We start from the raw sequence: 15,235 nt of genomic DNA, 5'->3' as shown, positions 1-15,235 counted from the left end.
AGCTGGCACTCCGCATTGCTCTCAAGGGGTCGCTGGTGGACATTGGGGGTAGTTTCAAATCTTCTCTATCGTCGCTCGCCCGCCGGCACGTGCGAACACCTGAGCTAGATCCTCCCGGTCGACGCAGAACTCCGCGAGGTCTGCTCAATTTGCTCCTCTGTCGTCCACCTCCCCCATCGGCCACTGCTTCGCAAGGGGAACGGTGGGTTCTAGTGCCCGCTTTGCCGGCTCCGCGAACGCGCATGTCAAAAGTGGAGGGGCGCGTGCCCCGCCATGAAAGGCATGGGGCAAGGAAGAGGGAGGCGATGGAACAATCTGTTCCCTGCCGCCATGAGTTCCAGGAGATGCCTGAGGAGGAGAAGCGGTTCTTCACTTGGGTCTACCGTCGATCACTTTTACAACGACAGAGACACACGCGCGCTTGAGTACTGAGTTAGCCATATCCAGATAGCGTAATATATCGTACAAACATTTCCACATGTACCGTTTGATATGCCATCTCATTGATATCGACCTATATGTACATAACACACTTATTTCTTCTTAAAAAACAAATAATGGAAATAAAATTGTACATTAAAACCTCCATAGAAATACGAAAGTAATACATATTGTCAATTACGATGCATGTATAATGTACTTTCATGTGAATTTAATGACTGATATTCATTTCTAATCAAACAGAAAAAGGTATGCCTGAGTCATTTTTTGTATGGAAGAATCGTATTTGCGTAAAAAGATGCAATTTATGAACAGTGTTACAAAAATGATTATTTATCCGACTAACCACAATGAAATTAACATAGGTAGTAACATAAGTGTCACCTAAGCAAAAAGTATGATGTGACAACTAATAAATGAGAAGGAAGAAAATTGAGTAACTTAGCATGTTACTACCTCTATCAGTAATATAGCGGATACCAAGGTAAGATGAGTCTATAGTCTAATAAATGATAAATTCAAAGTTATTATCCCTATGTTAATATCCACTGTGAAGGTAATAACTTAGATTAATAACATATACTCCCTCTGTCCCGAAATAACTGTCTCAAGCTTAATACAAATTTGTACTAAAGCTAGTACAAAGTTGAGACACTTATTTTAGAACGGAGGGAGTATATGTTATTACTCTATGTTACTCCTCATTATGAATAGTCTCCGAATGAACAACATACCAAGTTACCAACCAATAGATCCGGTGTGGCAAAGCCAAACCGCTTATTGGCAGCGCTCGGTGATGTGATAGGTGCTCAATATATTACATTTTCTCCTGAAAACAAATATATACATGTCACAGAAGATTCACACAGTAAATATACCTTGTACTTTTTTTAAATAGTTCAATGAGATAAACAATACACCATGGCTGAGTGAGAGTGACCGGCCGGTGGGTGCCACCAGTTTTTGGAACATTGGCAAGATGGAGGGCCCACGAGAGCGATGGCCACCATCGTCCATAGGGGCAGGCTATTCCACGTATGAGTCAATTTCCCAATTTTAAGCTTTCGGAATATAAATAGCGGGTAGGCAACTGAGAAAATGGAATAACACGTAGTAGCAGGTAGGCAGGCAGCTGCATGCATGGTGGACAGCACGACGGGTGTCAAATAATTGCACGACCTCGCTCCATGCCTTGCCAATATTATATCACGATTTTTTTTTCTAACATGGTACTCCCTCCGTTCCTAAATATAAGTTTTTATAGAGGTTTCACTAGTAAACTACATATGAATGTATATAGACATACTTTAGACTATAGATTCACTTACTTTGCTCGGTATGTAGACCTCTAGTGAAATATTTTAAAAGACTTATATTTAGAAACGGAGGGAGTACAATCCAAATCGTTCATACACTTTTTTATGTGAATGCATACATGCATATTTTATTCTTATGAGCATTTTTTTATAGACTGAATCAATACATAATGTTAAGATTAATGAAATCGTTACATACGCCTTTTTAGTGGACGAAAATTCTGACGAGCATGTATACCACTATTTTTCCTAATCATCATACCACAGGTTGATTTGCATTATGTAACGAATACTTGGTAAGCAAAAATGCTAGACGTACGAGGTCTTACAAGCTTTTACAGGTTCCTTCCTAACTAATTAAACATGACCCCCTGATTTCAGGTGGGTGGGGCCCCTCATTTCCATTAAACCAATCACGATTTGCCAGCTAAAACTCACCCCGTAAAACCCCGTAATAGTCCGTCGATTTAGCATTGTTGCTTGGTAAGTAATATCAATTCCAAGATGGAATCGCCTTCAAGGAACAGAGTCAGAAATCTAGTAAGAGGGGCCAACAGAAGAGGTAAATGTTGGAAGGGGCTAAATTTAGAGCATTTTAAGCTACAACGGTGTTTATTTTGTAGATAAAAAATGCCATGGAGAGGTAAAGGAAACGGACATAATGTTTTACTCTCTTCATCTTTTCTTTGCTTTGCGGGTATTCGCCTTCTTCTTTCATTTTGTGCCTGCTTCTCGGTAACTCAGTAGGAGGTCCTCTCACAAGAAAAAGAAGAAATGTTAAAAGAAGAAGATTCACGACGGACAAGAGTGTGACTTTAAGGTTACATACAAGCTTTTAGGAAAAAACAAAACATATTAAGATATTGCTTTGGGGAACATGTTTTATGTTCATTCATGTCGTTTGCGTTTGGCTCATGTCAATGGAAATTCACGCAATTGTGAGCCAAATTTATCCTCTATTCTTTTCTTACACAGGTCTTAGGATTTGAGTTTTTTCAACTCAAGTTTTGTAGACACCCCGTAGCAACTGGCTAGCTAGCACGATCGCGCTCTCCTCTCCGGGCTGCAACTTTGGGTTACCCAAAAAGAAAACGAACTAAATGGACACGGCAATATCATAATCACGGAGACTATACACATAGTGGGAGACACGATGGGACCCGAACGAACAACATTTTTTCCCCTTTTTATAAAGCATCACAAAGAAAATATCCACTTTCGATGAAGAAAAAATATCCATTTTTCAAGAGGCTACAAAGAGCAACTAGGCAACCTTGGTTAACAACGACCCCGTTGACACGAACCAACATGTGATTGAATGGTTAGGGAAACTGTGGTATCCTCAGTCCATGATGAGATGACTGCGGCGACTTCGTAAATTTTAAGATGATATACCGCCTTAGTCTTTCGGAGATGCTCATAATGATAGAGTATGCATGTGTGCGTCCATAGAGATGAATGTATGCTCGCGTATATGAACATTTGCGTTTGTACTGTGTTAAAAAAAACGCTGACAGCTACTTGAGCCCTAATTAACAATCACCACCAACACCAAATCAAAGCTTCCCATACAATATACATAGTGCGTGTAGCTATTAGGGTTCGAATTTGCATCTTCTTTTCTTTTTAGCTGGCGAGTGGAGTGGAGTGGCGCCTCCCTCTAGATTTTCCGCCTATAAATACCACCCCTGGGCAAGCCTTGTGGAGAGAAATCTACCACCTCTCTCCATCTCCCTCCCGGCCTGCACACACAAGCATCGAAGACTTCTCTGCCTTCTTCCTCCGCCAGTCTTCTTTCTGCCATGAAACCCCCTCACTTCACCGGGGAGGCCGCGGCCAGCGCCTCATGGGCTCACGAGGTCAAGCAGGCCCTCCGTGACAAGCTCCGGTGGACACCCCCCGCGGGCACCACGGGTACCGGCGGCGGCGCCGCGAGGCCGCCGCCGGCCTCCTCGGCTGTAACCGCCGAGCCGGCGGCGCAGCCTCCCCACGGCGCCGACTGCCGGGGCTTGGCCGCCGCCGAGGACCCCATCAGGAGGGTCATGTTCTTGGCCCCATGGGGCCACACATAAACGAGAAAGAACGCATGCATGCGTAGGCCGGCCATGTCTTGTCTTGGCCGGATCTGCAACTGCACCTGAACAAAAACCATGGAGTACTACATACATATATATATGTGGCCATGCATATGAACCATGAACATGAACTCATCAAGGACTAATGAAAAACTAGATCGAGATGGGGCATGATCCGAGAGAGATGTGCTTGAGTAAGTAGTTTATGTTTCTCTTGGCGGTCGAGATGCATGGGGAGAGCTCGCCTGACGGGTTCGTGCCTGCATGTGGGTGTTGCTGCCTGCCTGGGTTGAAGCTGCGCAAGAGCTGCAGCTTTGTTGTAGCCATGAAGGCATGAACCTGTTTTTTTGTTTCTCTCCACAGTCTGTACCAAGAGCCTGTGAAAAGCTATGTGTGTATGAATGAGACTATGAGCTAGTAAAAAACTCCTCCTTTTTTCCATGGCATGTCTATCTCCCCGCTTGTTCCTTGCCCCTGTTAGTTTCTTCCGTGCATCCAAAACCAAAACCATGGTGTTGTGTTGATTCCTGCAATATGCAGAGGAGGAACCAGCCATGGTGATTAATTCTAGTATTTGGTGATGCTAATAAGTTTGCTGGTGTGTGGACTATGGTGTGATCTTTCTTCCTTGACCTTTTTGATCTGGAGAAGGTTGTTGGGAGCCAGGCTGGATCCTGGAGTTCATCATGCTTTCCTGCAGGGTCCAGATCACAAGGGAAGGGAGGGTACTCTTTGTCATATGTTTGCTTGTTTGTTGTGTGAGGCCATGAGCATCTTTTCCATGTCTCCTCATCTGGAGAAGGTTGTTGAAACATGCTCATCAAAGACTAATGATCTGAGGAGTTCATGGCCCTCTCCCACTCTCTCTCTCTCTCCAATAATTCACAAGTAAACAAATAAGAAATGAAAAAGGAAGGAGACTTTGAATTTGATTCCTCTGTTCTGTAAACTAGTGGACTGAGAATCCTATTCTAGACAAGAAAGAGAAAAAAAAAAGCCTCCCACTTGCAAGGACATGCCAAATCAGAGTGGGCCAATCACCTTGCTCCCTTTCCACAACACCTTATCTTATCTTGAGATATCCACAGAGAAATTGGCGCTGATATTAGCAAATAAAAAAGAGAGAAAAAGATATAACCAAGGTGCATGATAGGCTTTGATTATGACACCATATGTACATGGGAGTTTGTTGTCTAGCTTGAGGCGACATCCCCCAGAAACTGGACTTGTATGAGTCATGCTTTCCAGATGTCTCCTATGCTCCCTCACAAGGCAGAACTAGCTCAGAGATCAGCTGATTATTCACCATTTTGGTTCTAAGTTTGAGCACATATTTATTACCCTCCTTCGACTAGCCGCTTCGCCGAAGGAGCGTAACGGAAAAGAAGGAAACCGACGGCAATTCACTTTTGATACTACTATATGGTTTTCAGTTTTCACACACACAAAGAAAGAACTTTGGTTTTATGGGTTTCGAGATGGTACTAGCTAGTCAAACTTTTTACAGAACAAGTTGAGTACATGTCAGTCTCTTGATCATACAGTTTGTCCACCAACTGCGCACTGAACCGAAAAGGAGCACAAAACTTCAAATGCCAGCCCCGCTACTCTTATCTTGATTTCTTGACTGAAAACGATAGTTCAACTTCTACCCCTAACTAGCTCGAAGAGCCCAAAATTTTAGTGTGGCTTCTCTATCGCTGATGCCCTTTTCTTTTCTATTTTTTCGCCACACTGTCGCCTATTCAGTCACAAGTTGAGTTGAAATGATATGCTAGAAAAGTTGTGAACAATGTTGCAACTTCTAAAAACAGCGGTAGTATTTAGGTATCCTGATGCACCACCACCCCTCCAGATTATCAGTCATCATGTTCATAGGAACCAGAGAACTATCTATCCAGCGGTGTAGCCTGCAAACAGTCAAACCACACCTACTTAGCACAAACACATTGCATCAAAATATGATCAGTGCTGTCTTCCTCTTGGTCGCACAGGAAGCATGAAGAAGGATGGATGTTCCTGCTGCCCTCTTCTCAGCCAACGATCAGAGGTCCATAGACGATACTGAAGCGCAAGCCAAGTAAAAAAAATAATACAATTAAGCGGCACCCAAGATTTCCAAATAGCCTTGGCACAAGCAAATTTGATGGCCCCCTCGTTGAGCATCTGGTAAGCAAGCAGAGGCGAATGAATAAGTAGCACTGCTGCTCCACTTCCAGAGCACTTCATCCTTCACCCCAGGAATTGCCTGAATCCCATAACTGAATGAAGTGCACCAAGCCATCGGTAGGGAGCTCATTTGGCACATCCAGCACCCAGTGATGCAAATGTGCCGCCTCCCTAGCCATCCTCCTGTTGGTTGCGCACCGTAGCTAGCATTGACCTGCGCTGTGACGATCGGAGCAATATCGTCGGCGCATCTCCCATTGATCCAGTGATCCTTCCAGAAGAGGTCATTGTCACCAGAACCTAACTTCCAATGAACCAAACTGCAGAATAAGGGCCAGATCCCAGGCCATGGGCAACCCTTGCCAAGGTCTAGCCAGATATGCGCACTTCAACCAAGGCCATCGCAGTCGGTATACCAGACTCTACAAGTTCAAGTCAATTACTCCTCCCAAGCCACCAAGACACCTTGGCCTGCAGACTTTGCGCCAAGCCACTTTGCGCCAAGCCACCGGGAGATTTCCCGCTATGAATATCTTCAGAACCAGCCCAGAAAAACGCCCTGCAGACCTTATCCACGCGGTCAAAGAGCCCACTTTGGGGGCTCAACCACCAAACCTTTTTTTTCCTTTCACAAGGACTTGTGTCAAACTTTCAATTGCATATCATAAGGAATTCAAAAATGATGTGTAGGCCGCCCATGAATCACCGAATTGACCAGAGTGAGGCAAGCACCTCGCACAATAAGCCCACGTTGCCAACCAGGCATGAGCTTCAGCAATTTGTCAACAATCGGCTGCCACTGGGATCTAATGTATCTCGTAAGGTGATTAATAGCGGAAATCGCCCATCTTCCGCGGCAGGGCAGCAACAACTAATCCCTGATCGATCTTGTCTACAAGAATTAAGATCGCCCATGACTTGATGAAGTTAACATTCAACGCTGAAGCTTGTCCGAAAATCCGAAGCTCCCCGGCAAATATCAGACCCATTCTCAAAGGCCTAATAAACAACACAACATCATCTGCATAAATCGAGAGCCTTTGTAGAGAGGTGCAAACAGGCATCGAGCTTATAACACCCAGCTCATCTGCTTTGGTGGCAAGAGCAGTGAGAAGCTCCACGGCAATGCCACGAGGCGAGCGAGCTTCAAAGCAAAACTTCGGCAAGCTATGTCGGTCTAATATCCAGGCTAGGATAAAATCCTTAGCCTTGCGCCCATTAGCCACCAAATGAAACAAACAAAAAAAAACCTTGTGTTTGCATCACCATCTTGCAACCATCAAACCCGAGCCGAAAATAAACAGGAACAGCATGAAAAAATGCACTTGAGACCATAGTCAGACTACAACCGTTTAGTAGTTCAACCAATACAAGGCCTGCACTACCTACTACTCCCATCTAACCTATGTTATAATGCAGGCCTGCTACACTGGGTTCGAGAATGCGACTCTACACGCAACCAGCATGCAATCACGGTAGGCAACTCCAACATCAGCCAAGAGCGTGTTTCTCCTACAAACTGCAACAAAAGACATATTTGACATGTTAGCATCTATACGGATAGACAAACTGTATACAAGAGCATTTTATTTAGTATTACTGCGTCCCAAATTAATTCTAAGGGGAGGGCGTACTACAGAAGTACTGATCAAGTCTAAGGGGGACGGCTGAGGCAAGACAGGTAGAACCTTTGCAAAGACCATCGGGTCTAAGACAACCTGCTCCTACCTATCGAGAAACACTATCCAGACAGTTTTTACTTTCTACGCGCACATCTAATATGTTCATCAGTTAGTTCAGGCGTTTGGCCACTGAGAAGTCCCAAAGTTCCCCGTGTATTGTCATGGCTAGCATAAGTAAGCAACAAAATAAGGTTGCAGTTTGACTCGTCAGGCTCGAAATCTCAAAACAATAGGGAAATGGGAGAAACAGCCAGTGCAGTTCGTCAAAACATCTAGCTCCAGTGTAGGACAGACGGTTATGTGTGGCCATAACTCATAAGCAAGTGAGTTTGTATTTTTCTTATCCACAAACTGAGCTTGGTCAATTATGAAATCGATGCCTTGCCAAAAGATAAAGAAATATTGAATTCAAGTACGCTTCAACCTAAGCGAGAGATGGAACGAAATTCAACATAGGAAAACAATGGTAAGAACAATGTACCTGCTCCGACCGAACAATGTATTGGAAGCACACATCTTCATTACTCTTCATCCTCAGATTCATCAAAAGTTTGGTCACTTTTATAGTCTGGGTTTGCTCTAAAAATGTAGACCTGCATCATTTATACATAACTAATGAGGTTGAACCATATGCACTTAGCAGTGAGATAAAACGACCTCCTTGGGATTAGGCCTTAAAAGAACCCCTTCCATTATCTAAAAAGATATGACTCTGGACAATTAAAAGCCTATGAATGGAATAATTCCTAGAGGCCCTTTTAGATCTGGTTGGAATGAAGGTATATACATTAGGGCTGCTGAGCAATAACATTGTTTCCTGCAAATAAGCAGAATTAATTGGCAGTTCAAACAGGTCTAATTTCTCATTTATGAATAAGTAGACACAGCTCACCAATCTCAATTATGGATATGACATATAACCCACTTTATAATTTAAACCTAAGACACACCAAAAAGCATTGAAGTTTGATACTACGCAATGACTCTAGTACTCAGTCCAGTTATTATATAGACATAACAGGTTTTTTGTTTTCTCATGTACATACACTTAAAGACAATTGTTTCGACAGACAAAGACATTAATGAATACGACACCACCGAGAAACTTTCAGGAATGTTCTAGAATCGTAAGGCCGCATTTGCTACACAGCAATTCCACAGAAGTTTCGGAAGAAATCAAGTTATATATGCACTGGTACTGAATGTGGAGTTCCTAAAAGTAAAAGTATGGCGTTTTTATCCATGGAATGGAGGACATGCTGAATCTCACCTTGAATTTTGCCCTCTCTGTCATGTGGAAGACCAAGCAATCGCCATCGACAAGGTCATGGTCGAAGGCGAACCCTTTCCACCCCTTTTCGAGATAGTGACAGCGCTTTTTGTAGGCATTATACATCATGTGGAACTCGTCATCCGCCTCATCCACCACCACGACCGCCTCACCATGCGCCGCCGGGAGATACTTGCGGAAGTCCCTCGGGATTCGCTGCCACAATGCATATAACCCACCAAATCAATCAACATCCAATCCGATCCAGATCCAGTGCAAGTTTTCCTGCTACGATACCATGTGGACTTCATTGATGGCGAGGCTGTGGGACATGGGCTTGACGAAGGCGGGGCAGCGGGAGCGGTGGATCCGGCGCCGGAGTTCCTCGGCCTTGGCGATGGCGCCGGCCCTCTGCTCGTCGGTCGGCCCTTTCCGAACAGCGTATGCCTCGTACACTCCACGGTAGTCGCGCTGCTCTGCGTCGTTGAGGTAGTTGGGCTGCTCCGGGAGGCTGGCGACGCGGCCGGACCGCCGGAGCTCGCCGGGCTCCGGGGCCTTGGGCTTCTGCGGCACCAGACATTATAAGTTGGGGGGAAAGGGAGATGGAAGACCGGAGGCAAGGAAGAAGAAGAAGGGAGAGGATCTGACGAACCGGCCTGGGCTTGGGCTTGGGCTTGGGCCTGGCGGCGGCCTCGCGGACGGCGGCGGAGAGGTGGTGCACCCGCAGCTCCTCCAGCTTCCGGCGGTTCTCCTCGATCTGCCTCCGGCGCTGCTCCTCGTACGAGTTCGATTCCGCCATTTCCCCTTCCCGGTTCTGCGTCCTCCCCGCCGCCGCTGCTCTTCTTTTTCTGAGAAGATGACGCTGCTCTGCTTGGGAGGTGAATTGAGCATTGAATGGGGAAATGCGACGTGGGCCCTAACTCGTCTCCTGTTGGTCACCGTGCGACCGGACCTTTTCGCAAAAATTAAGAGCATCCACCGCCTCAACATGCAAATCCGTTCTCTTAAACGACCGCGGGATGCCCGATCACTTATTTTTCATTCACTAGTAACCGTGTGCACTTACAACGCACGTGTCGATCAAAGCATCTTATGAAATTTGTGTGGGTACTAAATTCTGTTTTCATATTAAGATTAAGTAACATCCATACAACACATGAAAAATACTAATAAATCCATGTAATAGCAACATCTATGATGATCATATAGAGATTTTGAATAATAAAAATGAATGATAAAAAGTGCATGCATGAAGCATACATTGCTATACGATATTGGACCAAGTAAACATGGTTGCAATATTTAATATTGGCACATAGCGTTGGCCTTGTTTCAAAGGAATTAAGCCAGTCATTTTTCTGTTTAGAAACATTTGGCTTCAGTCCTTCAACTCTTCATCCCTAACCATTTTCTTTTATAAATAATTTGTAAAAGAAAGACTGAATTAGGTTGATAAAATCAAACCCATAGTAAAACGGAACACCAGAACAATAAAATGTGTCATCTAAAGATAAGTGCTTACAAAAGAGTGAATAAATCAAAAATCAATTTTGATTTCTATATCACTAAAATCAGATATAAACCAGATGGATCTCAGATATAATACAAAGGAGAACTGCTTCACATAGTAGGTTGAAGATTTTAAGAAAAAAATAACAAACTATTTTTTAGCAGGTGTGTTTCCAAACCAAATGATTTATATTGCGATTAAACTTGCCATAAGCATCCTTGGTTGAGTTGCTACCACAAAATATATTATGAACACATGATGTTCTCAATTATGTATCCCATCCTCGTGTTGATGCCACAAAAAAAGAAATTACTTGCAAAACATCATTGATTTAGTTCATGCAGCAATAGGACATCCACAACACTTTATGCTGGATGCTCTACTACAGATGTTTGCAGTTCAGTTTTATATCATTCTTTCCTAGCAGGGTAGCAAATATGCACATGATTGAGCATTTTGGTGAATCAAGAGCTTTCCTATGTGAGATAGAGAAAACAAACAACAATTGATCTCCTGTCGGCTACTGTTAATCTCCTTGTGCGTCCACGCTCATGCGACCTCGTTTGCCAGTGGTCGGTCCACCAACAGTTGATCTCTGTCACTGGCAACAGGGAGGTCGACAACGGCAGGGAGGAGACCAGTGCTCCACGCGCACGCGACCTCGTCTGCCAGCGACAGACAGACCCACGTGCGTCCACATCCCCGGCGGCGGTGACCTGGCAGAGGACGGAGCGGTTGATCTCCTGCTGGTGCCCACAATCAAAACTTAATCATGGACATAATCGAGATGGAAAATTGCAATTTTAATTGCAGAAAAACTTACATTAAACCCCAACCATTTAATTGATGTATTTGCCCCTTGCCTCTCGAGCTATCCCATCTTGCTCTGCCATTGTAATTGGTTAATTAAAAGGATTTAGTCAAACAACATTCAAATGTTAGTAAAGCCGCTTCAAGTACCCGCACAGGTGGCACACCCCTAGGACCGGGCCTGCTAAGAAGCTACATACAAAGTAAAATGAATGACTCTACACTCTAGAATATGTACGTAGTTTCGTATTAAAGCATCTAAACTGATTTATATTTAGAAATGGAGGGAGTAGAGATCATGGTGCACTCGATTTGGACCAAGAAAAATCTAGACAACGGGGATCATCACAGGGGTGAGGGTTAGGTTTGGTGGCTACATATTTTTTGTCACCGGAGAAATTTTACATGATGTTGCCAAAAAAAATTGCGGGGAATGTTGCAATAAACTTGGCAACCAGTTCAATTTTTAATATGAAGAAAAAAAATTCAATATCCTCATCATGTCCTTGGAGAATTTTTCTTCATGTTTGACATGCTTTAAAATTTTGCCATTCTTGAAAAATGTAAGCTGATCAATTAATAAAGATAGGAATTATCACAGATTATTCAATAAAAAAATTTCAGAAAAGATTATTATTCAACATCATTTGAAGTTGGTAGTTGGTTCAGTTTCAAACTGTGTTTCATATCATCAGCCTATAATGAAATAATTTTAATTGTAGTAACAAATTTTGACAGAAGTTGAAACTTGAAGTTCTTTTTTGGGGGGACAAAGGTAGCAAGCCGCAGATGCACTATATTATATGCGAGGAAATTATTACAGAGTATTGGGTCAGGAGTTCATTACATGGGAAATGAATACACAGGAGCAGCTAGAAGAATCGATTTAGGGTTCATTACGACCTCCAGGATAGCAGGCTTGCACCTCTCAGGTCTACGGATAGTTGCCGCCTGCCGTAGACTTGCATGTTCCAGAAGATTCGAACATTGCTGCCGTCTGCACATCTTGCCCTTTGCCTCTCGAGCTATCCCATCTTGCTATTCGACTTCAATGTGCATACATTCGGGAGGCCCTACTTCAAGAATCACAAAGGCTAAGAAATTAGAACGCAGGAAATTTACATATGCCAAGTTGATCAAGGACCAATAACCATATGTACTTCCATATTGCGCAAACAGGGGAATTTTTTTTTATTTCCAGTTAATCACCTAAGCATTGGGTTAACACAGTGGTGCTACTTTTCTTTTTCGTCCAAAACGGAACCATCATGTCTTGAGTTTCCTATAAACAATAGTAGAATGCATAAGAATTCTACTACTAATTAACAACATACAAAGTATGACGACGAAGCTTCAGAAACTTAGCAGCTGCAAATTTTAAAACAAACAAAATAAAACACATCGAGTTCCACAATTGTTTTCCTCGAAACCACAATTCATAACACATGCATATATCTCACCTGGAGCAAATACCTGTCTTCATGCCTTCGGAGTATATACCATCTCCATCTCCATTATCCTAGTGCAAACGCCTGGCAGTCAGCATCTTTTGTATGTGCAGTCAGCATCTGGAGCCAGGCGCTTGCACTACACCGCCGCACACGCTTACGTTTCGCGTACGTCCTTCCCACCGGCCGGACGGACCGCCGCCCAGCTCCGGCGGCCGGCGAGCAGCTCTCCGGTCAAAGCTGCAGACGTGCATGCCGCAAACGGCATATGCTTTTCCCCGGCGAGCGAGCGTCACACGTGACCGTATCAGCCTCGTCGTCCACCAATCCCGGGACGTGCGGTCGCCATCAAAACCATGATGTGACGTCGGTATCCCAGCTCAGCTACCGCTGCTACGCCGGCGGCCACAGCGAGCAGAAGGACACCGGCTGCCCTTTCCACCGCAGCGCCACGGCGCCGCCGCCTCCCGTCGCCGCCGCCGCCGTGGACTCTCCCACCCGTTGTCGTACTTCCTCAGCAGCGACCTGGCCGACTCCACCGCCTCGCCCCCGAACGCCACCTGCTCGAACCCCGTCGCCGTCATGCGGTCCCGCCACCCCTCTCGCCCCACGGCCTCCCTGGCCGCGGCCACCGCGACGGCGGTCCCTGCCTCGGCCTCCAGGAACCGCCTGTCCTTCCCGTCCCTCCCCTTGAACGTCGCGTGCGTCGACTCCAAGAACTGCCACAGCAGCTCCAGCCTCGCCGTGAACTCGCCCGCCGCGCTGCCGTTGCCCCCGACGTCGAGCTCTGATAGCACCACCAGCTGCGGCTTGAGGTCTTTGACCCTGCGGATGATGTCCGTCCTCTCCTCGGCGGTGACATGGCCCAGCAGGAACTGGAGGCACACCACGAGCGCCTCGTCGGGAGCGGTGCAGAAGCCGTGCGCGGAGTCTAGTGAGGCGGCGCGGCCGATCTCGAGGTCCAGCTTAATGGACTTGGCGTACCGGAGGAGGTGCGGAGAGAAGTCGTACCCCGGAGGTGAGGCCGAGAAGGGCACCGGCGGGGTGGCCACGACCGTCAGCCGGACGGACGGCGGCGCCCGTCCGGCGGCCATGCGGGTGAGGGACTCCAGCAAGGTCGGCCACCGCACCCCGTGCGAGACGCCAATGTCGATGAGGTGGAGCGCCGGGGAGGCCAGCTGCGAGATGGCGGCGTTCGCCAACGTGTTGGGGAGCATGAACCACGAGCTGACCTCGTGGAACTTGATGAGGGACGCGCGGAACAGCCGTGGCTCCGCGCCGGCGAACGACGGCGTCAGGCACTCGCATGCGGCCGGCACCCTCACGGCCGCGGCGGCCGCGGGGCCAACCGCGGCAGGGAGGCGAAGCGAGAGCGCCCGCAGCCCGTACGCGGCAAGCCTGTGGTTGGCGTCACCGGAGAAGGCCGCGAGCTCGCCGAGCACGTAGAAGAGGTGCTGCACGCGGGACAGGTTGCGCGCCTCGACGGCGACGGCGCAGGGACCCGGCAGCTGCTCCGCCCACCTCGCGTCCCGGTCCGACCCCGCTCCGCCTCCCGGCCTGTCCTGCTCGATTCGGCGGCGCTGGTTGCTGCTACCATGACCGGAGCCAGACAGCGCCAGGCGGACGGGGAGGGGGAGTTGGACGCGGAGGCGACGACGAAGGTGCACGCCAGGGCGACTGGCTCCCGTTAATTCTTCCTAAATTGCTGTATTTGATTGGCTCCTTTTTTTCTGGAGGTGCAACAGTTTTTCGCTGTAGGAGGAGGTGGAGCACGGTCAGCCTTTGTTAATTTGATAAATGCACACGATGGTGGTGCATGGATGGTGGAAGGCCGTTAGATTGTAATTTGTTGTTTAATTGTGTGGCGGTGATTGGTGTTTGTTTTTGTGGGGGTAATAGTTGTGTGTACGTAGAGAAGTTTTCGTTTGATCTTTTATTAGTAGTATAGATGCAGTAGCATCACTCCGATCACTTGCACGTAATTGGTGTGGAAAAAAGAAAGAAAAAAAGAATGAATAAAGAAAGAGAAAAAGTGATACTCGATGGGTCGCGTACTATGTGGCGGACTGATCGGGCGTGCCCGGGCGCGTCCGTGAACCCTCATGTCGTCCTTATATTTGAGACGGCTTTGGGGGCGCCGATCAGTCCGAAAGTTTGAGATGGATATGATGGATCCGGCTCGATTAGTTTTTTATGACCGGTGAGTGATCGGGCGAGCTGTCCGGGCGTTTGAGACGGGTTTAAACGGTTCGGGTATATGCTCTTACAAGGATACCCTAAAATGTTTTTTTTTCATATTTTTACAGAGTGGTTATTGTTCTCGTGGAACGGATCCCATATTTTACTGTCCCTGCAAAATTGCACAACCCTTAAACACGTCCACTAAATTACAATCGGGTCTCATGTCCCCGCGATGTCAAGATCTCGTGAAGGTTCCCACACGGTCTCGCTATGGAGCACAGTGGGGTCCTAGATGTTGAACCGGCGTGCAGTCGCCTCCTCCCGATGAGGGAG

At 46.5% G+C, this 15,235-nt stretch overlaps 2 protein-coding genes and 1 long non-coding RNA gene across 5 annotated transcripts; 1 reads left to right on the top strand and 2 right to left on the bottom strand.

Moving 5' to 3' along the window:
• Window positions 1-3,353: 3,353 nt before the first annotated feature.
• On the top strand, window positions 3,354-4,273 carry LOC123394931. The gene has a single exon (XM_045089821.1). It carries the CDS (start codon window positions 3,560-3,562, stop codon window positions 3,827-3,829), a length of 270 nt encoding a protein of 89 aa, XP_044945756.1. The 5' UTR covers window positions 3,354-3,559; the 3' UTR covers window positions 3,830-4,273.
• A 3,025-nt stretch (window positions 4,274-7,298) lies between these two features.
• LOC123394930 (B3 domain-containing protein Os06g0194400-like) lies at window positions 7,299-9,844 on the bottom strand. 2 transcript variants are annotated; one of them, XM_045089819.1, is made up of 5 exons: window positions 9,606-9,844; window positions 9,251-9,517; window positions 8,954-9,169; window positions 8,165-8,276; window positions 7,299-7,520 (listed from the first exon to the last, which is right to left on the bottom strand). In XM_045089819.1, exons 1-4 carry the CDS (start codon window positions 9,750-9,752, stop codon window positions 8,205-8,207), a joined length of 702 nt encoding a protein of 233 aa, XP_044945754.1. In that variant the 5' UTR covers window positions 9,753-9,844; the 3' UTR covers window positions 7,299-7,520; window positions 8,165-8,204. The 2 variants fall into 2 exon arrangements, with proteins under 2 accessions (XP_044945754.1, XP_044945755.1); XM_045089820.1 differs by having other exon boundaries at window positions 7,299-8,276.
• Window positions 9,845-12,099: 2,255 nt separating this feature from the next.
• On the bottom strand, window positions 12,100-13,185 carry LOC123399394. Of its 2 annotated transcripts, none has more exons than XR_006610364.1 (3): window positions 12,734-13,185; window positions 12,483-12,555; window positions 12,100-12,349 (listed from the first exon to the last, which is right to left on the bottom strand). It is a non-coding gene; the product is annotated as an uncharacterized LOC123399394 (long non-coding RNA). The 2 variants fall into 2 exon arrangements; XR_006610365.1 differs by having other exon boundaries at window positions 12,100-12,346.
• Between the last annotated feature and the right edge of the window lie 2,050 nt (window positions 13,186-15,235).

Source organism: Hordeum vulgare, chromosome 5H (genome assembly GCF_904849725.1).
Source record: "Hordeum vulgare subsp. vulgare chromosome 5H, MorexV3_pseudomolecules_assembly, whole genome shotgun sequence".
In the NCBI taxonomy this organism is placed as follows: domain Eukaryota; kingdom Viridiplantae; phylum Streptophyta; class Magnoliopsida; order Poales; family Poaceae; genus Hordeum; species Hordeum vulgare.
This window is presented reverse-complemented; position numbering and strand designations above follow the sequence as displayed.